We start from the raw sequence: 26513 nt of genomic DNA on the forward strand, positions 1-26513 counted from the left end.
TGGAGTATAGTTTTTTTAATACTCTGTTATGATCCTTTATATTTTAGTTTGGTCTGTTGTAATAGCCCCCATTTCATTCCTTATTTGGGTTATTTGTGTCCTCTCCTGTTTTTCTTTTGTCAATTTGGCCAGTGGTTTGTCAATTTTGTTGATCATTCCAAAGAACCAACTTTTGGTTTTTGATTCTTTCTGTTATTTTTCTATTCTCTATTTCATTTAGTTCTGCTCTGATCTTTATTATATCCTTTCTTCTGGTGGCTGTGGGCTTCTTTTGCTGTTCTCTTTCTATTTGTTGGAGTTGTGTTGCTAATGTTTTAATTTTGTCCCTTTCCTCATATTTGGTGTGTGCATCTATTGCTATAAATTGACCTCTGAGCGCTGCCTCTGCTGTGTCCCAAAGGTTTTGGTATGATGTGTTTTCATTTTCATTTGATTCTAGGAATTTTTTTATTCCATCTTTGATTTCTTCTATTACCCAGTAGTTTTTGAAATGGGGATTATTCAGTTACCACGTAATTGATTTTTTTCCCTAGCTCTTCCTGTTGTTAATTTCTATTTCCATGGTGTTGTGATCAGAAAAGATACTTTGTATTATCTCAATGTTTTTAATTTCGTTGAGGGTTGCTTTGTGGCTTAAGATGTGATATGTTCTGGAGAACCTTCCATGTGTATTGCAAAAGAACGTGTACTTTGTAGCTGTTGAGTGGAGTGTTCTATATAGGCCTGTGAGTTCAAGGTGGCTGATTGTGGCCTTTAGAGGTTCTGTATGTTTGTTGTTGACTTTTTTTCTAGATGTTCTGTCTTTTTCCAAGAGTGGTGTGTTGAAGTCTCCTGCTATTATTGTGAAACTGCCAATTTCTCTTTTCAGTGCTGTTAGAATTTGTTTTATATATTTTGGAGCCTTGTCATTGGGTGCGTAGATATTTATTATGGTGATGTCTTCATGATGGATCATCCCTTTAATCATTATATAGTGTTCTTCTTTGTCTTTTATGGTGGATTTTGTTTTAAAGTCTATTTTATCTGAGATTAGCATTACCACTCCTGGTCTTGTTTTGGTAGTTGTTTGCTTGATATATTTTTCTTCCATTCTTTGACTTTTAATAAATTCACATGTTTGTTTCTAAGGTGTGTCTTTTGTAGACGGCATATTGATGGATCCTGTTTTTTTATCCATTCTGTCACCTCTGTCTCTTTATGGGTGCATTTAGTTCAGTGTAATTATTGATATGGTTGAGTTTATTGCTGTCATTTTGTAGTGCTTTTTTTTTTTTTTTTTTTGTGGTGCTGATGTTTACTTTGTTCCTCTTACTCTTCTGTGCTAAATTTCTCTCGTTTGTAGATTTTTTTTTCTTTTGTTTTTACTGGAACTTTACATTTTTCTTCTTTATTTTGATGAGTAGGTTTGTTAACTTTCTTTGTGGTTACCTTGAAATTTACCTCTCTCTTGCTAGGTTTGAACCAGTCTATTGTTACTTTGTATCTCTTTCACTTCTGTTCCTTTGAAAAGTTCTATACCTACACCATTTATTCCTTGTTTTATTGTTCTGACATTGTTGTCATTTACAGATTAACTTCTCTGGTTCCCTGTTGTAAATCTTTTCCTTTTGAATAGTCCTTGAGAGTTCATATTCTAGGTTGGTATCTGACTGGTGTTATCTTGTGTCCTAGAATCATGCTGTTGTTTGTTTTCAAACTGAAGGACTCTCTTTAATAATTCTTTTAAGTTTGGTTTAGTTTTTACATATTCCCTTAAATTCTGTTTATTCGGAAATGTCCTAATTTCACCATCATATTTCAATGAGAGTTTTGCAGGATGTACTATTCGTGGTTTGCAATTTTTTTCTTTCAAGGTTTTATACATGTCATCCTATTGCCTTCTTGCCTGCACAGTTTCTGCTGAGTAATCAGAGCTGAGTCTGTATGTGACTTTTCAGCTGCTGTCAGGATTTCTTTTTCTTTGCTTTTAGTGAGTGCAATTATGATATGCCTTGGTGATATTCTTTTGGGTTCTATCCTATATGCGTTTTGTTGAGCTCCTTGGATGATCAGTTTTCCATCTTTCATGATATTAGGGAAGTTTTCTGTCAGCATTCCTTCAGTGATCCTCCCTATGTTTTCCGTTTTCTCCCCCTGTTCTGGAACTGTGATCACGCACAGATTTTTACTATTGGTTGTATTCGACATCATTCCCAGGGTTTCTTCATTTTTCTGATTTTTCCTCAAAGTGATAGCCAAGTATTTGTCTTCAGTTTTGCTGATCCTGTATTCCATTGTTTCAAACCTGCTCCTCAGACCTTCCGTGACATTGTCCATTTCTGAAACCTTGTTGTTTATCTTTTTGATTTCTAATTGTTGTTTTTGTGTGATTTCTGGTTGTGAATTTATTTTGACCTTTTGTTACTCTATTATTTTCCTGAATTCTTCCATTTTTTTGTCTGTATTTTCCAAGAATTTGTCTATTTTTTCCTCTTTTTGCTTCAACTCCTGCATAGCTGTGAATATTAGAGATTTGAATTCCCTATCAGGTAGTTCCAGTGCCTTTTCTTCTATGGGAAAATCATCAGGTGTTTTACTTTGGGTGCCTACTGGAACCATTCTGTCCTTTTTTTTAATATGTTTTGATAATGTCTGCTGTCTTCAGGAGATTCAGTAGTTGATTTCTTCGTTCGTTGATTGTAGATTTGTTTGTTTCATCCTGCTTTTTTGTTTTATTTGATTATGTCTGAGCAGGCAAGCTGTGTGTTCTTTGTTGTTTGCTTATCTGCTGGACTATATTTTTCACCTTCTTGTCCAATAGGCAGGACCAGTCTCTCAGCTGTGGTGCAGCAGGCAGGTCCAGCTGAAGGGGAGGGGCTGGGATGGGTTGTTTGTTGCACATACTGGGGCTGACAAGGTGGAATGGGGGTCAGTGCAGGGCAGATTCTGGTAGGAATGGCACTGAAGGAGCCAGCCAGCGTGTGCGGGGCGAATCTGTGTGGCACGGATTCAGCGCCTCCCAGGCCATGGTTTCTTAGCCTGTTGGGAAGCAGCAGATGGGGCCTCTGGAAAGTGGCAGATCGGCCTGCTGGGAAGTGGTGGAGAATGAGCAGGGGGAGGAAACGTGGGGGGTGGAAAAGTATATATCACTGGTTACCAGGTGCTCTGTCTCCTGCTGGCAGCACTGTGAATCTGCTTTCCCGCATTCCCTGTCCACCGCTCTCCAACAGGAGTCCAAGATGGTGAATCTGTGCTGCATTAACTGATAGGGGACCTCTGCCCTCTGCTCATCTGTCCTCATCCTCTGTTCTTTGTCAGTTTCTTACTCCATTCAGTGCTTGGCTGAGTACTTTATCTCTTCATTTGATACCTTGGGTTCCAGGATTGATGTTTGTCTCTTTTTTACTTAGTTTTTTGGCTCTTCGCTGTGGAGGGATGATGTGGTGCTTCTGTCTATAGAGCCATGTTGGCTCTGCCTCCTCCTGTAATCTTCACGGGAGCAGATCACCAGGTCCTTTTCCCATGGAGCTACTGGGACGGGTCCAAACCCTCAACCTTTCAGTTAGGAGCTCAGTGCTTTTCCACTGCGCCACCAAGTTTCCTGTGTTGTGAAGTACCAAATCAAGGTGTAAAGGTGATAATTCTATTAACCTCCTTCTCAGTCTCATGCCACCCTTCTTTGGGGCCTGGCCTGCCTTAGTGACTGCCCTGATGAAAATTCTTTATCACCTTGTTCACCTTCTGCTAAACCAACTGCTGTCAAGTCGACTGCACCTCATGGCGAACCCATGTGTGTTAGAGTAGAACTGCTCTCCACTGGGTTTTCAGTGGTTGATCTTTTGGAAATAGAGCGCCAGGACTTTCTCCTGAGTCGCCTCTTGGTGGACTCACGCCTTCAGTTTTTTTTCATTCATTCATTTATTTATTGTACTTTAGATGAAGGTTTGCAGAGCAAACTAGCTTCTAATTAAACAATTAGTACACATATTGTTTTTGTGACATTGGTTGCCAACCCCACGATATGTCAGCACTCTCTTCTTCTCAGTCTTGAGTTCCCCCTAACCAGCTTTCCTGTCCCTTCCTGCCTTCTCATCCTTGCCCCTGGGTTAATGTGCCCATTTGATCTCATGTTGTTTTATGGGCCTGTCTAATCTTTGGCTGAAGGGTGAGCCTCAGGAGTGACTTCATTAATGAGCTGAAAGGGTGTCCAGGGCCATACTCCCAGGGTTTCTCCAGTCTCTGTCCGACTAGTAAGTCTAGTCTTTTAATGCCTTCAACCTTTTGGTCAGCAGCTGAGGCCGTTAACTGTTTGTACTGCCCAGGTATTCACCCTCTACTAAAGCGGCTGAAAATATGGCTAGGAGCTTATGGCATTTTTTAAAAACACGTTGTAAATGTTTTTAAAAGCTGTTAAAATTATTTTTTAAAAGACTGTTGACATCCTTAAGGATAAGCTGCTTTGGTAAGTCTAATTGTTCTTTCAGAAGGAAATTAGTAAAGGGCCCAGTAGATAGTGCCGTTAACTGCTAGTAGAGTGGCCATAATCTAGTTCCAGGAAGACGGTATCCCTGAGACAAGCAATGAACATGTTAGCCTGTCTGGGCCTTGGCTGCCTCAGCTGTAAAATAATACACCCTAACAAAGACAAGAATGATTAAAACAAATCAAATTTTATATTCACAAGTTTGTAGACTAGGCCCACTAAAGGCAAGTGAGTTGAAAATAAGTCGTCTTGCCCCCAAGCTCGTTGGATTTGAAAATCATTAGATACATGCAAATTACTTATATCACAGCCCTAAGAAAGAGCAAACTGAATAATGCATCAGTTATCTTACTTTAAAATAGAATCACCAATATGTACTGCAGCTTTTTAATAATACAATATTTTTGCTTTCAGCTGTTATATCTATAAGATTTTAGAAGTTTAAAGGCAGTTAACATATTTTTGTGTGTGTGCATTTATTTGTAAATGATAAATGAAACAATATGTTTAGACTTTAAGTATAAAACAGACTGAAAAATTATGTGTATAACAATCTAGGCAGTACTTCAAACTAGTTCTAAATGGTTCAGTTATGGCCCACGGAAACAAGGCGGGACTTCCAATTGGTTCAAAGTGATTCAGTCATGGCCAACAGAAACAAAGGTGATTTACAAGTTGCCTAGCAACCAAATCTTTTGCATCTTGGCTTTTGACCTGAGTAGAAAATAGGCAGGGCACCCCATTCAAAGATGACAGCTAACTGTGCTGCTTTGAATGTGTGTCGCTCTGCACAGTCTTGTCAATAATCCAGCCTCCTGGATAAAGCTCCTGAAAATTTCCTGATGGGGGAAATTGGATTATTGGCTCCTGAAAGTTTCCTGATATGGGAGCTTGGATTATTGGCTTCTGAAAGTTTCCTGATGCAGGAGATTGGATTATTGGCTCCTGAAAGTTTCCTGATGCTGGAAATTGGATTATTGGCAGGACTTTGGAAAGCGACACATTCCTACCTGAGTGGTCAGCTGCCATTTTCGAGCAGGGCGCCCTGCCTGTTTTCTAATCAGGCTGAAAGCTAAAGCACAAGAGATTTGGTCGCTGTGCCATGTTTATGTGCCCTGGTTCCAGGCCCTGCCTTGTTTCCGTCAGCCATGACTTAACCTTTTAGAACTGGTTAAAAGCCCTGAGTTTAGTTAATAGAGAAAAGGAGAAATATAAAACTATAAAGCTATAAAAGAATCTTGTAATTATGAGGAATTTGTTAATTGTTTAATTGCAATGAAGTCTTAGGTGTTTATAATTTTGTGTGTCAATAAAACATTAAATGAAGTGATGTTTTTAATCTGGATTTATATTTCATTACATTTTATCATATCCTATCTTTTTTTTTTATCATGTCATATTATTGCGTATTGTTTTTCTTCTTTCTTTCTAGGCAGACGAACAAGCCATGCTGGAAGATACACTGATTGCCCTATTTGATTTGGAGAAGGTTTCTTTTTACTTTAAACCATCAGAAGAGGAGCCATTGGTTGCAAGTATATAACTAAATATTTCATAGCTATTTTATAGAATTTCTTTGGCATCAAACAATGACATATGGTATAAAATTGATATTAATGTCTTTCATATATTTAAATTATTTCATATAAAATATCTATATTTAGAATAAATAATTTGTAACAACCAACTATGAGTGATGAAATATCTATGTAATTTGAATCTAAAGGTAATTCTAAACTTTATTTTCATCTACTACTTGAACATCCAAACTTTTACTAAAATATATAACAATTATATAGCAAAGAATGTTGCCTGTATGTGTGCTGTCAGAAGAACAAACAAATCTGGCTTGGAATAAGTACAGCCAGAATGCTCCTTAGAGGTGAGGATGGAGAGACTTCATCTTACATACTTTGGACATATTATCAGGAGGGTCCAGTCCCTGGAGAAGAACATCTTGCTTGGTAAAGTAGAGGGTCAGCGATCAGCAAAAAAGAGGAAAGCCATCAACGAGATGGACTGACACAGTGGCTGCAACAATAGGCTCAAATGTACCAGCAATTGTGAGGATGGTGCAGGACCAAGCAGTGTTTAGCTCTGATGTACATAGGGTTGTTATGAGTTGGACACCTTATAACAACAACAATATAGCAAAAATGAATGAATTCAGTTTTCACTCTTTATCACCAATTCATCGCCTAGAGAATGTGTTTGTAGAGTGTGAAAATAATGATTTAGAGCCAAAAAGAAATGGAGGAGATGCAAGTCATACTTACATTGATATAATTTAAATCTAAGCCAGTTGAGAGAGGCATAATTGGTAGATGTGGCAATAACTGATAAAAAATATAATTTAATTCTGAAGAAATAGACGTATATTCTACCTTCTTTGTTCATTTAAAAATTAAAAATTGACAATAAGATCAACTGAGTAAAAATTTTAGTGTTTACAAATATACTCACATTACAAGGGGATAAAACGTTTTCTTGCTTTCTTGGGTGCTGGAGATAACAGTGAATAAGATGGAAAAGAGTTTTGCTCCCTTGGAAGTTGTACTGTAGGATGACTAAATGAATCAATACAAATCAAGAAACCTCAATTCAAATCCAGAGATTGTATTCTCATCTTCAAAAATGAAAATAATAGCTTTATTCTCTGGCTGTAGACACAAAGCGTGGTGGGGACTAAATAAGGATGTATTTGAAAGACTATAGCATCTTATATGGCCATGATTGGGTAGCATTCAGTAAATATTTGAATAGTTCCTCCTCACTTTATTCCTTTGCATTCTTTTAAAAAGTTATATTTATACGATTACCCACATTTATTTTTTCATGAAAAATAATGAGATTGTGAATAATTGTGGCATGCCAAGCAAGGAGGACTCAAAAGTCTGGATTAATGTATTTCATTTTCAAAGAAGAAATAATTATCAGGAATGAATAGTGTGCTAAAAAAAAAAAAAAAAAAAAAAACAGAACCCGTTGTTGTCAAGCTGATTTCAACTCATAGTGACCCTATAGGACAGAGTGGAACTGCCGCATAGGTTTTCCAAGGAGTGGCTGGTGAATTCAAACTGCCAACCTTTTAATTAGCAGCCGAGCTCTTAACCGCTGGGCCACCAGGGCTCCAGGTGCTAAATACTGAACTAAATTCTAGGAATATACCAGCAAAACAATTTCTGTTGAGTCAACTCCAACTCATGGCAACTCCATATGTGTCAGAGCAGAGCTGTGCTCCGTAGAGTTTGCAGTGGCTGATTCTTCAGAAGTAGTTCATCAGGCTTTCTTCTGAGATGCCTCTGGGTGGACTTTAACCTCCACCCTTTCGGTTAGCAGCTAAACATGTTAACCATTTGTGCCACCCAGGGACTCTAGGGATATGATGGTGAATAAATAAAGACCCTGCTAGCATTTTTGTGGGTTAGCATGGATCTTAGAGAACTGTGAGACATGCAAACGAATAAACGGGCAATTTGACCCACTTCAACGATAGGGAACATACAAGGTACTTCCAGAGTCATATAATTACTGAAGGAGGAATAAATTAACTAAATTATTAGGCTATGTATAATTAAATTTATTTTGTGGAATATATGCATTTTGAGGAGAATAGCATAATGACAGTAGGTCTTCCCCTTCCATGGGCGTGTTATAGGAAGTTTTATAGTAATTAATTCAGAGAATGAATTTTTTGAGCCCTACCATTTCTATACAGGCTAGGCATTATGCCTAGAGCTGTGAGTGCCATGTTGATAAAACAGACCTGGTCCTTGTCTTTATAGACCTCACAACCTAGTTGGGAAACAGTGAATAAAGAATGAAATACCAAGATAATTAGGACTGTGATCAATCCAGTGAAGGAAATCAAGAGATGCATAAAGAATACAGATGGGGTGGCTCATTTCTAAGGAATGATCAGGGAAGAGCTCTCTGCAGAAGGGGCTTGTCAGGTGAGACCAGAAGGATGAGAAGGACCGAACCCTGCAAAAGGTCAGGGAAGAGCAACCCAGGCAGAAAGAACTAAAAACTTCTTAGTTAAAGACTTATTTTCAAAGTTGCTGGCCCACTCAAGGATTGGGGGCCATGTTTAAAGAGATGGGATGTCACTGTTGAACAAACTGCTAAGATGAATCCCTCTCTACAATGATAGTGACTTTTTTCTCATGTAGTAATGGTTTTAGAGCTTTTAATTATCACCACCACCACCCGTCTATCAGTTTCTTGTGCCGTGGTGGCTTGCATGTTGCTGTGATGCTGGAAGCTATGCCACTGGTATTTCAGATACCAGCAATGTCACCCATGGTGACCTGGTGATCTACTTCTGAAAATTCTCCCATGAAAATCTTCTGAATCACAATAGAACATTGTCTGACTCCCTTCCTTTTGACACATTATCAGGGGGGATAAGTCACTGGTGGAGGATACTATGCTTGGTGAAGTAGAGGGCTATGAAGGGTAAGGAGACCCTTGTTGAGATGGATTGGCACAGTAGCTGCAGTCATGTACTCAAATGTGCTAGAAATTGTAAGGATGACACAGGATCAGGCAACGTTTTGTTCTGTTGTACATTTTGTCATGAGTTGGAGATGACTCAGTTGCAGCTATCATTATGTATCTAATTATTAAACAAAAAAAAACAAAAGTTGCTGTCAAGTCAGCTCTGGCTCACGGAGACATCATGTGTGTCAGAGTAGAACTATGCTCCATAGGACCTTTATGACTGTGAACTTTTGGGGGGCAGATCGCCAGGCCTTTCTGCCAAGGCACTTCCAGGTGAGTTCAAACTGCCAACCTTTCTTCTTCTTCTTTTTTTTTTAATTGTGCTTTAGGTAAAAGTTTACAGCTCAGGTTAATTTCTCAAACCACCGACCTTTCAATGAGTAGCTCAGCACTTAACCGTTTGGGCTACTCACAGACTGTTACCTAATCATACCTAGCCCTAATCATCAGGTTTGTTTTTCATGGTGGATAAATTTCCACAGATACAGGCAACTCTCCGTTATTATGCATTTTCACAGGTGCACCGAATGCTTTGCAGGAAACTTCCATTCTTTCACATAAAAAACATAGTGTTCTTTAATTACTCTTAGTGTTAACTTCACTTTAAATTTAATATACTTGAAAACTTTCAGCAAGTTTCAGTTACTTAATTCCTGGTATAGCATCTTTATTTGTCCTTTACTAGTCCTATCATATGAAACTGCAAATGCTGTAATCCTTTTTTTTTTTTTTTCATTTCACTAACATTATCCATTGGTGAACATGGAGATTAGCTGTTTTGATGCCAAAGAGCAAAAGGTTGGAATTCAACATAAAAATGAAAACATATATGGAAAGGGGAACTAGAAGATACAAATATTTAGTGTCCATAGATCTGTATTTCTTTAGTGTCTCTGTATCTGTTTCTCTTTATTTTAGAAAAGGGATGAGGGATTATTTTCCCAATTATAAAAAAGCAATTAATTTCCAGCCCTTCAGCTGATAAATTTATTTGTTCTCTTTCCTAAACCAAAATCCTTCATATCTTCCTTAAAAAAATTAGACACAAAAATAAAATAAGCAATATTATATTGCAACAAGGAAACTTTAGATGGTGATACAATGTCCCCTCTGATACACAGAATTAAGTAAGTAAGTTTAAGAAGAAACCTGGAGTCTGTGATAATAAATAGTATTTAACCTTCAACTCTCAGATACTATGTCATTTCAAGAAGCAGATTAGAAATAATATTAAATCAAGAACGCATCCTAAATGCCTACTATATTTTAGCCTTAATTTTTACCCAGTGCGATTATTCTAGTCTGTTAGGAAGATTTTTACATTTGTTTTTAATGAGATGAAAATTATTTGTCATTCATCTAAGTATCATAAAATAAAAGGGATTTGTGATATCACTGTGAAACACTCCTAAAGCATTTTAGCTTTCCAGGCTGGTCAGGTTCTCTTTTTCTTTTTTGTAATTATTTTAGGAGCTTTTAAAATAAAAGAATTTGAACTCGTAATTTCTAATGCTTGTAAGACATCGTCAACACAGGATAAGACATTTTTGATCTGGTGTTTAGAGACTGAAACTGGCAAAACTCCTACTAATTTTGATAATGGTTGCTGTGGACTTGACAACTCGCACACTACTTAAGAAGTATACACAGGGACTCGTTTTGACTGACATATGAATGAGGCAGCTGTCCTGGAGGGATTTTGATTCTGAACGATGTGTAGCTGATTTCTCATTTAGTTAAGTGAGACATCTGGTGTGTCAAAGTGTAAGAAGTTTCCTAGTACGGAATTTTGTCTGTAGAACGGCAATAAATCTGTTGCTTTAGCTAATGAGAATCTGATTTAATAACTCCTTCACCGAACAGCGCCATAAGTACACCTACCCTGAACTTGGTACTCTTGAGCACTTTAGTGTATTTAAAAACCAAACCTGTTGCTGTTAAGTCAATTCCAACTCATAGTGACAGAGTAGAACTGCCGCATAGGGTTTCCAAGGCCATAATCTTTATGGAAGCAGACTGTCACATCTTTCTCCGGCAGAGCGGCTGATGAGTTCCAACCCTTGACTTCAGTTAGCAGTGTAGCTCTTTATTCTTTGGGCCACCAGGACTCCTTTTTTAATATACAGTGAACCTGGGAGAGCCAGAACTCAACAGGACTGCCTTGTTTTTCTTGGCCTCGAAAGTTTTCCACCTTTGACAGGGTGCAGCCTTAACCACTTTTCTGTCACTCATTTTAGTGGAAAATGTTTGAGTTTTCCTTCTGTGACAGGTTTCTGCCTTACACAGATTGGGGCTTTCACAGGTTTTACTGTATTAGTTTCTAGTAATTTTCAGACTGCCACATCTTTCTCCTACGGAGCAACTGGAGGGTTTGAACCACTCACCTTTTGGTTAGCAGCTGGCCGCTTAACCGCTGTACTACCAGGGCATTTTAAGATTTTTTCTTTTAAAGGTTAACAAATATGCTGTATAGTATATCCTGATTTTAGGAAATAATATAGTATTAAATGTCATTTTAGATGTGCCTCTTACATATCAAGCAGAAGGAAGCCGGCAAGCTCTTAAAGTGTATTTCTCCATCGATAGTTATCATTTTGAACAACTGCCTCAACGGTTGAAAAATGGAGGAGGATTTAAAATTCATCCCGTTCTTTTTGCACAAGGTAAACTGCTTTCCTTTTGATTCTTACCAAATTTTATCATAAATTTAATTGTAGTGATCACAATTTTTTTTTTTAATTCAAAAATTCTCTGAGTACTTAAAAAAATATATTCACTTCTGGGAATGAATATTAAGAAAATGAGCTCATGTGGGTTAAATATTTATCAAATAGGATTGTGGCATGGTTTATAATGAAGAAACAAGACATTGTTTTAAATAAATAAACATAATTAAATTGATTTAAATAAATAGGCTAAATAAACTATGGTAAGCCCAAAACCAAACCTGTTGCCGTTGAGTCAATTCCATTGAGTCAATTCGACTGCCTTGGTTTTGCTGTGAAATGTTTATATTCTAATAAAAAAAAAAAATAAATAAAAAGAGTAGATGGGATAAAATCAATCTAGATAACTAAAGACCAGACAGGTATATGAAATCTAAATTCACTATGAAGTGGAAATTCTGCTTTGTACTATATCCATATTATTTAAAAACCCTGAATTCTGAGAGATTACTCTTTCTTCTATTGCCATAGTTTAAGCTGTGGCTACCACAGACAGATGCTAGGCAATAATACATTTAACAGAGGGACGTTTCAGTGACTAGAAAGTCTTAGGAGTTATTAGAAGGTATTTTCGTTTCTTATTGGAGGACTATGATATATATAAAAAAAAAAGATTTTTTTTTTGTTTTTATATGGGTCAATTTAGATAGTACAGGATTCTGTAATGAACAGGAATAAAATAGAAAAAGAAACAATGAGGAAAAATAGGATCTTTGGAGACAAGTTAGGAGAGCAGTTTAACCTAAAATATATAAAAAGCTAGTACAGCAATAGTTCTAGGAGGTAGGGGAGGTTACTCATTTGGAATGCTAACTTTTGGAGGGCGTAACCAGAGCTTGCAGTACTTAAATCCTCTTTGCTTCCCTTCCTTTCTTTCTTTTTTTGAAATTTTGTCTTTGAAGTCATTATTGAGATGACAGATGGCACTAAACATTTAAAAAAAAATACTTTGTGGCATATTAATAAATAGCTGAATAATCATACCCAGCAGCAACTGTACCCTGGAAAAATAAGAGTGTTTTTCAAGTTAACTTCTCTTTTATAATTTTTCTAATGACAATTTCAGAATAACACACTGCCTTCACTTGATTCCGGCTCATAGCGACCCAACAGGACAGAGTAGAACAGCCCCATAGGGTTTCCAAGGCTGTAAATCCTAACAGAAGCAGACTGCCCCACCTTTCTCCCATGGAGCAGCTGGTGGGTTCGAACCCATCTTTTTGCTTAGCAACTGACCGCTGTAACCGCTGTGCCACCAGGGCACCTTAACATAAGAATGTTATTTCAGGAGAAACAATATCCCTGTTAAACGGTAACTTAAAGTTTAAAATGCAGTTTAAATGCGAACCATTAGATTTTATTACTCTTCCAACAGTAAGATTTGAAAAATGAATGAAATGAGGAGCAGTGGAAATATTTCTACAGTTGAGGTCACAAATGGGTAAAGAAGATGGAAAGTAATCTGTGTCATTAAAACTTTGTTGGTGATGAAGTTTGTCTGTTTAAAGGGGGTGCAGAAGTTGCTCGACACTCATAAAACCCCCTGGAATGTTAGCTCCTCTTAGGGTTCCTCAAAATGAGAGAAGCAAAGGAAATTCAGATCTAGTTAGTGGAGATTACCAGCCGAGAATTGGAAGAGATTTCCAACTGACGTCTATTCCTGGGATAAAAGTTTATTTGAAGGATTTTAGTTTTGTATGTACATAGGGCTTTTCTAGCAAATAGAAAAAAAAAAAGAAATTGAAAATTTCCTGGGAAATATATTAACGACAGCCCTCCAGAAGTACTGTTTTTTCTTCCTGGTTGGAGCCGCAGGCAAAGGGGGACACGCTAGTTGAGGGGGTATCTTGTGGACGCCAGATCTACTGTTAGATCAAGAATCCCAGGGTTGATGGTACGCAGGGTACACTTTAGAGGACATGTATTGCCGAAGGCCAGAGTTCTAGAAGAGAAATCTAGGCAGATAAAAAAGAAAGCCTACACATTTATACAGATCCCCAAGGTAAGGAACACAGAAGCATCCAGACAATGTCAGCACAACCCATAACCAAAGTGCTAGAAGGTGAAGATCACACTAAAGCCATCTTCTGGCCAGTATTCCTAAGCACTTCCTACAGGTCAGGAAATGAATCCTTTTGGAACCCCTGCATCCCTGGCGAGATAAAGCAAGTAATAATAAATTGGATGAAAATAAGTGGAAACATGGCACACTTATGGTCTTTAAATGATTTAATCTTTAATGTTCTCTAACAATAATTAGGTTTCTTTTTTTTTTTTTGCCAACCACCTAAATTTAATGGAATGTTTTCCTTTCACTAATTCAAAAGTATTAGAAGTAAAAAAAGCAAGCAAATCGTATTTAAATAATGCTTTTAATTAAATACTATTCAATAAATTAAATGTTTATCTAACCAAATCTATCAGTACTACTGTTGAGAAATATGTTATTTATAGAAGGGAACTAAAGAAACTAAACAAGAAAATGTTGAGAGACCAAGAATCGAAGTTACCACAACAATATTATATATTTAACCTACTTTGGCTGAGAATAGATATTTATTATGTGCAATGTCATTCCATTTTCTTTTTTTTATAAATAGCAGTGAATAAAAAAACTGTTTAGCTAAAACAGGCAATGCTTCCGTCCTCTCCTTTCTTTGCCATATAAACTTTAGATTTTAAATACAGAACTCATTTTTTTTTCCATTTCCTTTCAACCCCATACATGTGCCATGAAATTCTTGCAAAGATTCTTGGCAATGTATTCAGAGTCTTTTCCTCCTTTTAAAAATATTTACATAATTGTGAATTTTAACAATCTTGTTAATTGGGAAACACCAGTACCAACTCATGGCGACCCCATGAAGAGAACGGTATTCTATAGGATTTTCAATGGCTGAGTTTTTGGAAGTAGATCACCAGGCCTTTCTTCCAAGGAGCCTCTGAGTGGACTCGAACCTTTAACCTTTCGGTTAGCAGCAAAGCATATTAAGCATTGGCAGCTCTAAGGGATTCCAATTTGGAAATATTGTCTATAAATGTAACGAAAATGACAATTTATGAGAATATAGAAATTATATTAAATTATATTTATATAATTGTTTGATTTCTTGTAACCAGATTTTAGAGCAGGACAGGCTATTCTAGCCAAAGTCAAATCAGCAAGACCTTTGTGAAAACTGGATCCCAGATTGAATCTTTCCCTACCCTCTTCCAGTTCGGTTGTTTTTCTCAGGATTCTTCTGCCAATCTTTCTGGTCTTAGGCCACAAATTGATATTTCCTTGTATAGTCCTTCCTCTGAGTCCTGAAACTTCCCATTTTGTTAAGCACACACGTGCAAATCCATATCCCATGGAAATTGAATTAGACATTGCCCATAAAGCACCTGGCATGTTGTCTAGATCATGGAATGCATTCAATAAATGATAACAATAGTTATAGGCTCTATTAATACTATTATTTAATTTAATTCTTTCCCAGTAACCCGAACTAGTACCCGATTCTGATTCATAGCAACCCTACAGGACAGAGTAAAACTGCCCCGTAGGATTTCCAAGACTAATCTTATGGAAGCAGACTGCCACATCTTTCTCCTAAAGAGCTGCTGGTGGGTTTGAACTGCTGACTTTTTGGTTAGTAATCAAGTACTTAAGCACCACGCCACCATGGCTCCTTCCATAATTAGTAGGCACTCCTGTTATTTCCATTTCACAAATGAGAAACCTGAGTACCTCAGATATTAATTACCTTGCCAGCTACTAAGGAGCAGAACGTGGAGTTTTACTTCAGTGCAAATGCTTCTTACATCATTAGCTTTGCAACCATGAAGAATACTTCACATTGATGTATGAGTATTGATAGACTTAATCCTCTTGGGATATTTGCCTTTGACAATAAAAGCTTGTTAACAAAAGTGAACATGGAATTATGGCATGTGTTTGAGGATTGTTTATTCAGGAAGCCTTCCATTTATTGCTTGTGTGTTCAGGACCAGAAGCTTGCCAGAACAGTTGCAAATATTCTAATTCATGCAGAAGTCATAAAGACTAAAAAAAGAAAACCAACAACCCTTGACAAAAAAAAAAAAAAAAAAATGGACACAAGCCTATAATTTGGATTTCCTGAACTGAACTAAATGTAGTATGCTTTCTCTCAAGTATTCTACCATTGCTTTTCATAATTACAAACCAATAATATCATTTTTTAAAATTCCAAAGGTAGCAATACTCTTTAAAATTTTTTGTTTTCATTAGTGTTCTAGAACTCTGAGTAGCACAGATTAAAAATAGCAGTCCCTTTCCTATTTTCTCCAAAAAATGATCATGGCAGTTTGTCAATTCGTAGAAATGCCATTATTTAGAAACGATTGCATTAAACAGTTAAAAAAAATTGATGTTTATTAATTTTGAAATAGTCTGTTGAAAATAAGCTTATAAATGGTAATACATTTAAAAGAAAATTAATTCACATTTCCATACCGGACCCACTGCCATTCCTGTTGCTGCCAACCTCTCCATAGGAAATCTTGTCTTTCTAGATCCTTTCATGGGATTTGTTTCCTCTCAAAATTTTAAAAATACAACCCCATCAAGCTTAAAGGAAAAAGAAAACTTAACCAAAAAAGAATGCAATCTGTATTAATCAAAAGACACTCGAAATGAGTACAAAGTTATAAATATGGTCGTGCTTATTTATTTACTAGCCATTTGAATAAAAATGATTTTCTAAGATTTGCTTTATATACCTTAATATTTTTTAATTTAATTGAGGCTACAAGAGAATGTGAATATACATGCAGAGTGGTAAACGTCCATTAATTTACTCTGATATATGGTAATGCATAGTTCTGCCTCTCATACATATGTTCCAAATGTATATTTGGGTGTGTGTGTCTGTACACATGTGCGTAAAAACCAAAAACCTATTGCCGTCAAGTTGACTCTAACGCATAGCAACCCTATAGGACAGAATAGAACTGCCCCATAGGGTTTCCAAGGCCATAAATCTTTACAGAAGCAAACTGTCAACTCTCCGTCTTTCTTCTGCAGAGAGCAGCTGGTGGATTCTAACCACAGACCTTTTGGTTGGCAGTCAAGTGCTTAACGACTGTACCACCAGGGCTCCTTATGTGTATTCCAAAACCCAAAAATTCACTGCAGTCAAGTCGATTCCAACTTATAACAACCCTATAGGACAGAGTAGAACTGCCCCATAGGGTTTCCAAGGCTGTAAATCTTTACAAAAGCAGACTGCCACATCTTTCTCCTGTAGAGAAGCTGGTGGGCTCGAACTGCTGATGTTCAGTTAGCAGCCAAGCACTTTAACCACTGTGCCACCAGGGCTCCTTCCTTGTATGTATAATAAGTAATGTGTGTGTGTGTGTATACACATACATATACACCCACTTCTCACTTATTGACATGGTTAGGTTCCAAAGACCAGGTTGTTATTGTTGTTGAAAATGAAGAATGACCACATCAGATGACAAAATGGAGGATGGCATCTTCACATAACTGCCAAACCACTGAGACTTACGGCCCAGCTAGGCTGACACATATCCTTAACCATCACAGCTAGTATCTCACTTCGCACCATGGCATTCGTTACTGCCAGACATACATTGTTAATGTGCAAAATAGTCAGATGGTGGATTTTTTACTATTGGTGTTAGTGCAGAATGTCAGATAACAAGAGAGTTGGTAAATGAGGGCTAATTGTACATATGTGTGCGTGTATATGTATATATATATATACACGCACACATATATGTATAAAGGAAACCTTGGTGGCATAGCGGTTAGAATCCACCAGGCGCTCCTTGGAAACCCTGTGGGGCAATTCTGCTCTGTCCTGTAGGATTGCTGTGAGTCAGAATTGACTCGACGGCAACAGGTTATATGTATAAAATAAGAAGTTTGAGTTTAGCTCCAGAAAATGGGTATAAGATGTTTTAAAAATAGAAGATAGTTTAAGATAGAAATGTACTTAATCACCAAATGTTTGACGTTTATTTTAAGAATGATTTTGATTAATTTTTGGACTAGTTCAAGATAGTTTCTTGCGTCTGTGTTTATACTTGGTTCCATTTGATATAGTTACTAATAGTGCATTAAAAAAATAAATAAATAAAAAAAAATAGCGCATTAGATTACTCTAAATGTGGAGAAATCAAGTCCAAAAAATCCTGTGTAAAGTACATTTACTTGTTTACCCAGCACTGGAGAGCATGGAGGGATATTATTACAAAGACAATGTTTCAGTGGAAGAATTTCAAGCCCAGATAAATGCAGCCTCATTGGAAAAGGTCAGACAGTACAACCAGAAGCTCAGGTATGTAGTAGTACAAGTTTTATTGTATTTTTTTAAAAGCGAATTTCCATATTTTATAGGAACTCATCAATAGGATCATTTATATTATTCAATGTATTAGATTATTACTGATGATGTTTCCTTTGACAAAAAGCTCTCTAATTTAGGATTTAATATTTCTAATACTATAATGGGTACTGTTTTTGAAAAGAAAAGAATTTTTTCAAAATAGTATTTTGAAAATTTTAATACTAGTGTTTTAATTTATAGAAAAGATAAAGGCGAAGGAGAAGAGATTAAACATTTAGTTGACCATTTCCATGAAAAAGAGCATGGATATATTTTATCGTGATCTCCCCTGGGAGATTCGGCGGATTAAGAGTAAAATAGGTTCCTTCACGTACTATTAAAGAGTTGGCACCTTCACGTCACGCAGAGAGGAGTAGGTTTTATGTGGACGGGTAGGGGAAAAAAAGTTGTGATAGAACCTGTACTTGGTATTGGAAAAACATCTGCTTTTAAATATATAAATTAATGCTTGTGTTTTGCTGTTTTTCCCCTAAAGAACAGCGTTAGTGGTTCAGTGATAAATGACAGGAGAAGTTAACCAGAATAAGTAGAGGGAAGACATAATTCAGAAGTTTTGATTTTTAACAAATAAATGATACCCAGCTTTCTTAAAAATTACTCTGTTGATGGGTGACTTTTTAAAATTACTTAACAGACTCAGAGTTTATTTCTGAAATAAAAATATTCTTCTTCTACCCAGAGCTCTAAGAACTCAAGAATATTATTGTGACATTTTCTGCACTTGTCCACAATATGGCTAATCTGTGAAAAAAAAATGCCTGACACGTGGAAGTGTTTGTCCTGGTGATTACCACCAATGGGTAGTCCTTCTTCCATTATGAATGCTTTGTTTCTCTCTCCCTGTCCGCACAATCCTGCCCCTTCTCCTAGGTCCTCTACTTCATTCAATCACTTCACCATCTTCAGAAACACTTAAATGTCAAAGCCCCAAGATCTTTCTGGATTACTCTTTTTCTCTTCCTCCTGAGATGTAATTGGAGATCCTGATGATCTTGGCTCAAAATGTCTCTTAGACTGCTCCATTTTTATTACCTTCTCTTGATCACTATTTCTCAAAGTTGTATGGTTTACTGACTCCTTTCACAGGGGAAAAAAGGTTAATCTTGAATTTTTTAAATGTATGTCCACCGACTAAGAAACACTGACTTAAGAAGCTGAACTTCAATCTTGTGAAAATCTTTCAATTGAGAACTGTCATCACAAAAGAGAAATTTTGCTTCATAATTGATAAAATATATTTTTAGGTCATATTTGAAATGAATACATAAAATTTAAGCATTCATGTGGGAGATGTATGTCTGGAGAATACACCCCTAGACTCCAGTTTGACGGAACAGCATCCTAACAAATCTCCTGTCTAAGCAGCAATGTTGTTTTAATCTGCTCAGTGTATTGCTTCCAGAATAATAATTTTAAACCACAGGTATTACCATGTCACTCTTATGCTCAACAATTGTGGGCATGGTGCAGGACTGGGCAGTGTTTCATTCTGTTGTACATAGTTCCTATGAGTCAGAACCGACTTGCCGGCACCTAACAACAGCAATAGCTTCTGCTCAAAGAAGGTGCACAAAGAAGGTCCAAGCACCTTAGTGTGGCAATGGAGGTTGTACATGACTTGACCCAGGATTTTTTTTTTCTATATTATCCTTATTTCTAATCTTGCACTATACTTTCCCTCTTCTATTACTTTTTGCCCCTCACTTAGCATCTGCTTCTTCAGTCTCCACCTGTTTGCAAAACTACTGTTCAAATGATTCAATGACTAGCCAAAGTATACTCTCCTTCATAAAATCTTTTTCCTTTTTAACTGGCCTGGGGTGAGGCCTGGGCATTAGAATTTTCAGAAGCTCCCTAAGAGATTCTAATGTGCAGCCAAAGTTGAAAACCACTTTCCTCCGTCAGTAGTTCTCAGAGTATGGTCCCTAGACCAGCAGCATCAGCATCTTCTGGGAACTTGTTAGAAACTCTTGGGATGGGCCCAGCAATGTCCAGGTAATTCTCAGCATGCTCAAATTTCAGTACCACTGCCCTTGACTTAAATGAACACCAGATCACTCTTCTATTTATTTTATTTATGGCTATTACAGAGTTAGGTTTTTCTCACCGATGATACAATTTGTGTATGTGTTTCTAGTCATTTTTATTTCATTATAAGCTCTTTGAGATAGATGAGGGCTAAGTTTATTATGGTGTCTCCCACTGTGTTTTTCAAAGAGCTTTGCACAAGAATCTGTCTACAAATGTATGCTTACTTGTGTTAATCCTTTACTTATAAAAGCAGAGAGAAATGGGAATGTAGCATACTATAACCCTTGTGGTTTTTGTTTTTTTTTTAATTAATTTTTATTTTGCTCTAAGTGCAAGTTTGCAAATCAGGTCAGTCTTTCATATAAAAATTTACATACACCTTGCCATAGACTTTTAATTGCTCTCCCTCTAATGAGATAGCACAGTCCTTGCCTCCATTCTCTTTCCTCAGGTCCATTTGGGTAGCTTCTGGCCCCCTCCACTCTCATCTCCCCTCCAGACAGGAGATGCTAACATAGCCTCATATGTCTACTAGATCCAAGAAGCTCGTTCTTTACCAGTATCATTTTCCATCCTATATTCCAGTCCAATCCCTATCTGAAGAGTTGGCTTTGGGAGTGGTTCTAGTCTTGGGCTAACGGAAGGTCTGGGGACCATGGCCTCTGGGGTCCTTCTAGTCCCAGTCTGACCATTAAGTCTGGTCTTTTTATGAGAATTTGGGGTCTGCATCCCACTGCTCTTCTGCTCCCTCAGAGGTTCTCTGTTGAGTTCCCTGTCAAGGCAGTCATTGGTTGTGGCCGGGCACCATCTAGTTCTTCTAGTCTCAGGCTGATGTAGTCTCCAGTTTATGTGGTCCTTTCTGTCTCTTAGGCTCATAATTACCTTGTACCTTTGGTGTTCTTCATTCTTCCTTGCTCCAGGTGGGTTGAGAACCATTGATGCATCTTAGATGGCCGCTTGCTAGCGTTTAAGACCCCAGATGCCACTCCCCAAAGTGGGATGCAGAATGTTTTTTAATAGATTTTATTATGCCAATTGACTTAGGTGTCCCCTGAAACTATGGTCCTCAAACCCCTGCCCCTGCTATGCTGGCCTTTGAAGCGTTCAGTTTATTCAGGAAACTTCTTTGCTTTTGGTTTAGTCCAGTTGCATTGACCTCCCCTGTATTGTGTATTGTCTTTCCCTTCACCTAAAATAAAACTTATCGACTATTTAATTAGTGAATGCCCCTCTCCCTCCCTCCCTCCCTCCGCCCTCTCGTAACCATCAAAGAATATTTTCTTCTCTGTTTAAACTATTTCTCCAGTTCTTTTAATAGTGGTCTTATACAATATTTGTTCTTTTGCAACTAATTTCACTCAGCATAATGCCTTCCAGATTCCTCCATGTTATTAAATGTCTCACAGATTTATCACTGCTCTTTATCGATGTGTAGTATTCCATTGTGTGAATATACCATAATTTATTTATCCATTCATCTGCTGATGGGCACCTTGGTTGCTTCCATCGTTTTGCTATCGTAAAACAGTGCTGCAGTGAACATGGGTGTGCATATATCTGTTTGTGTAAAGGCTCTTATTTCTCTAGGATATATTCCAAGGAGTGGGATTGCTAGATCGTATGGTAGGTCTGTTTCTAGTTTTTTAAGGAAGTGCCAAATTGATTTCCAAAGTGGTTGTACCATTTTACATTCCTACCAGCAGCATATAAGTATTCCAGCCTCTCCACAACCTTTCCAACATTTATTTTTATGTGTTTTTTGGATTAATGCCAGCCTTGTTGGAGTGAGATGGAATCTAACTGTAATTTTGATCTGCATTTCTCTAATGGCTAATGATCGTGAGCATTTCCTCGTGTATCTATTAGCTACCTGAATGTCATCGTTAGTGGAGTGTCTGTTCATATTCTTTGCCCGTTTTTTAGTTGAGTTAATTGTCATTTTGTGGTTGAGTTTTAGCAGGATCATGTAGATTTTAGAGAGCAGGCACTGACCAGAAATGTCATAGCTAAAAACTTTTTCCTAGTCTGTAGGTAGTCTTTTTACTCTTTTGGTGAAATCTTTGTTTTTTTTTTGGGGGGGGGGTGAGCATAGGTGTTTGCTCTTTAGGAGCTCCCGGTTATCTGGTTTCTCTTCTGCATTTTTAGTAATGTTTTGTATACTGTTTATGCCATGTATTAGGGCTCCTAACATTGTCCCTATTTTTTCTTCCCTGATCTTTACCATTTTAGATTTTGTGTTTAGGTCTTTGATCCATTTTGAGTTAGTTTTTGTGCATGGAGTGAGGTATGGGTCTTGTTTCATTTTTTTGCAGATGGATATCCAGTCATGCCAGCACCATTTGTTAGAAGACTGTCTTTTCCTTCTGAGTTTTTTTAAAAACAGAAATATAATGTATTTATATTATATTCTATTTATTACATTACATTATATATGCTACGTTATGATATATATGTAGCTCATATATAGCAGATCCATGACAAGATGTTTAATAATGACTCTATATTAAGACATACGGGACATGTATTAATTACATGCTAGCTATCCTTTTCTTGTAAGAAAACATTTTACCTTTTCTTGCTTGGAGAAAACATTTTTAAAAGTACAAACTCCTCAGTTAAATTAGGTGCCTGCATCAGTAATGACCTACGATATAACCTACTTGTGCATATTAGATTTCCTTTGCATAGGAAGACACTTATCTTCCTCTTTACCCCCAATAACGCCTTCTCTTCTTGCCCATTTCTTGAATAAGGATGCTAATTTCTTCCTTAATTTTCCCTGTTACTGTGTAACCACAACTACTCTTAATTCTTCTTGGGCCATCTGTTCTTGGTGTTCATGTAGAATCTCAGGTCGCTGTTGACCACTCCTTTGAAGGGGCTCTTATTGCCCATCTTAGAAAGTAGCCCCAAGGTGTCACTCATGCCTCATAGCCTTAGCCCTTTTGAACACTTTCACTGAAAACCATTTCATTCTGAAGATTAATTTGTATATTTACTAATTGGACCCCATAAAGGGCCTTTTTCTTCTTAGCTTTAAAACAAAGGAACAAATAATATACTCTTTTTTTTTTTTATTAACTTTTATTGAGCTTCAAGTGAACGTTTACAGATCAAGTCAGTCTGTCACATATAAGTTAATATACATCTTACTCCTTACTCCCACTTGCTCTCCCCCTAATGAGTCAGCCCTTCCAGTCTCTCCTTTCGTGAAAACTTTGGCAGCCTCCAACTCTCTCTATCCTCCCATCCCCCCTCCAGACAGGAGACGCCAACACAGTCTCAAGTGTCCACCTGATATTATTAGCTCACTCTTCATCAGCATCTCTCCCACCCACTGTCCAGTCCGTTTCATGTCTGATGAATTGTCTTCGGGGATGGTTCCTGTCCCGTGCCAACAGAAGGTTTGGGGACCATGACCGCCGGGCTTCCTCTAGTCACATCCAGACCATTAAGTATGGTCTTTTTATGAGAATTTGGGGTCTGCATCCCACTTATCTCCTGCTCCCTCAGGGGTTCCCTATTGTGCTCCCTGTCAGGGCAGTCATCGATTGTGGCCGGTCACCAACTAGTTCTTCTGTTCTCAGGATAATGTAGGTCTCTGGTTCATGTGGCCCTCTCTGTCTCTTGGGCTCTTAGTTGTCGTGTGACCTTGGTGTTCTTCATTCTCCTTTGATCCAGGTGGGTTGAGACCAGTAGATGCATCTTAGATGGCCGCTTGTTAGCTTTTAAGACCCCAGACGCCACATTTCAAAGTGGGATGCAGAATGTTTTCATAATAGAATTATTTTGCCAATTGACTTAGAAGTCCCCTTAAACCATGCTCCCCAAACCCCCGCCCTTGCTCCGCTGACCTTTGAAGCATTCATTTTATCCCGGAAGCTTCTTTGCTTTTGGTCCAGTCCAATTGAGCTGACCTCCCCTGTATTGAGTGTTGTCCTTCCCTTCACCTAAAGCAGTTCTTATCTACTAATTAATCAATAAAAAACCTTCTCCCTCCCTCCCTCCCTCCCCCCCTCGTAACCACAAAAGTATGTGTTCTTCTCAGTTTTTACTATTTCTCAAGATCTTATAACAGTGGTCTTATACAATATTTGTCCTTTGGCCTCCGACTAATTTCGCTCAGCATAATGCCTTCCAGGTTCCTCCATGTTATGAAATGTTTGACAGATTCGTCACTGTTCTTTATCGATGCATAGTATTCCATTGTGTGAATATACCACAATTTATTTACCCATATTCATCCATTGATGGACACCTTGGTTGCTTCCAGCTTTTTGCTATTGTAAACAGAGCTGCAATAAACATGGGTGTGCATATATCTGTTTGTGTGAAGGCTCTTGTTTCTCTAGGGTATATTCTGAGGAGTGGGATTTCTGGGTTGTTTTTTTATGGTAGTTCTATTTCTAACTGTTTAAGATAACGCCAGATAGATTTCCAAAGTGGTTGTACCATTTTACATTCCCACCAGCAGTGTATAAGAGTTCCAATCTCTCCGCAGCCTCTCCAACATTTATTATTTTGTGTTTTTTGGATTAATGCCAGCCTTGTTGGAGTGAGATGGAATCTCATCGTAGTTTTAATTTGCATTTCTCTAATGGCTAATGATCGAGAGTATTTCCTCATATATCTGTTACCTGCCTGAGTATCTTCTTTAGTGACGTGTGTGTTCATATCCTTTGCCCACTTCTTGATTGGGTTGTTTGTCTTTTTGTGGTTGAGTTTTGACAGAATCATGTAGATTTTAGAGATCAGGCGCTGGTCGGAGATGTCATAGCTGAAAATTCTTTCCCAGTCTGTAGGTGGTCTTTTTACTCTTTTGGTGAAGTCTTTAGATGAACATAGGTGTTTGATTTTTAGGAGCTCCCAGTTATCGGATTTCTCTTCGTCATTTTTGGTAATGTTTTGTATTCTGTTTATGCCTTGTATTAGGCTCCTAACGTTGTCCCAATTTTTTCTTCCATGATCTTTATCGTTTTAGTCTTTATGTTTAGGTCTTTGATCCACTTGGAGTTAGTTTTTGTGCATGGTGTGAGGTATGGGTCCTGTTTCATTTTTTGGTAAATGGATATCCAGTTATGCCAGCACCATTTGTTAAAAAGACTATCTTTTCCCCAATTAACTGACACTGGTCCTTTGTCAAACATCAGCTGCTCATACGTGGATGGATTTATATCTGGGTTCTCAATTCTGTTCCATAGGTCTATGTGCCTGTTGTTGTACTAGTACCAGGCTGTTTTGACTACTGTGGGTGTATAATAGCTTCTGAAATCAAGTAGAGTGAGGCCTCCCACTTTCTTCTTCTTTGTCAGTAATGCTTTGCTTATCCGGGGCTTCTTTCCCTTCCATATGAAATTGGTGATTTGTTTCTCTATCACCTTAAAAAAATGACATTGGAATTTGGATCGGAAGTGCGTTATATGTATAGATGGCTTTTGGTAGAATAGACATTTTTACTATGTTAAGTCTTCCTATCCATGAGCAAGGTATGTTTTTCCACTTAAGTACATCCTTTTTAATTTCTTGTAGGAGAGCTTTGTAGTTTTCTTTGTATAGGTCTTTTACATCTTTGGTAAGATTTATTCCTAAGTATTTTATGTTCTTGGGGGCTACTGTGAATGGTATTGATTTGGTTATTTCCTCTTCGGTGTTCTTTTTGTTGATGTAGAGGAATCCAAGTGATTTTTGTATGTTTATCTTATAATGTGAGACTCTGCCAAACTCTTCTATTAGTTTCAGTAGTTTTCTGGAGGATTCCTTAGGGTTTTCTGTGTATAAGATCATGTCATCTGCAAATAGAGAGAATTTTATTTCCTCCTTGCCAATCCGGATGTCTTTTATTTGTTTGTCTAGCCTAATTGCCCTGGCTAGGACTTCTAGCACAATGTTGAATAAGAGCGGTGATAAAGGGCATCCTTGTCTGGTTCCTGTTCTCAAGGGAAATGCTTTCAGGTTCTCTCCATTTAGAGTGATATTGGCTGTTGGCTTTGCATAAAAAAAAAAAAAATTTTTTTTTTTATGCATAGATGCCCTTTATTATGTTGAGGAATTTTCCTTCAGTTCCTATTTTGTTGAGCGTTTTTATCATAAATGGGTGTTGGACTTTGTCAAATGCCTTTTCTGCATCAATTGATTCGATCATGTAGTTTTTGTCTTTTATTTATGTGGTGGATTACATTAATGGTTTTTCTGATATTAAACCAGCCTTGCATTGCTTGATATATTTTTTTCCGTCCTTTGAGTTTTAGTTTGTTTGTGTCTCTAAGTCTAAGGTGTGTCTCTTGTAGGCAGCATATAGACGGATTGTGTTTCTTTATCCAGTCCGAGACTCTCTGTCTCTTTATTGGTGCATTTAGTCCATTTACATTCAGCGTAATTATAGATAAATAA

General features: G+C 37.4%; 1 protein-coding gene across 1 annotated transcript in view; it reads left to right on the forward strand.

Annotated features, from left to right (window-relative positions):
* PREX2 (phosphatidylinositol-3,4,5-trisphosphate dependent Rac exchange factor 2) overlaps positions 1-26513 on the forward strand; it is a 342394-nt gene that overhangs the window by 243758 nt on the left and 72123 nt on the right. Inside the window, exons 33-35 of the mRNA XM_003408339.4 lie at positions 5895-5997; positions 11485-11628; positions 17909-18023. Of these exons, the coding sequence (XP_003408387.4) occupies positions 5895-5997; positions 11485-11628; positions 17909-18023 (362 nt within the window). The remainder of the gene's footprint in view (positions 1-5894; positions 5998-11484; positions 11629-17908; positions 18024-26513) is intronic.

Source organism: Loxodonta africana, chromosome 14 (assembly GCF_030014295.1).
Source record: "Loxodonta africana isolate mLoxAfr1 chromosome 14, mLoxAfr1.hap2, whole genome shotgun sequence".
NCBI classification, from domain to species: Eukaryota; Metazoa; Chordata; class Mammalia; order Proboscidea; family Elephantidae; genus Loxodonta; species Loxodonta africana.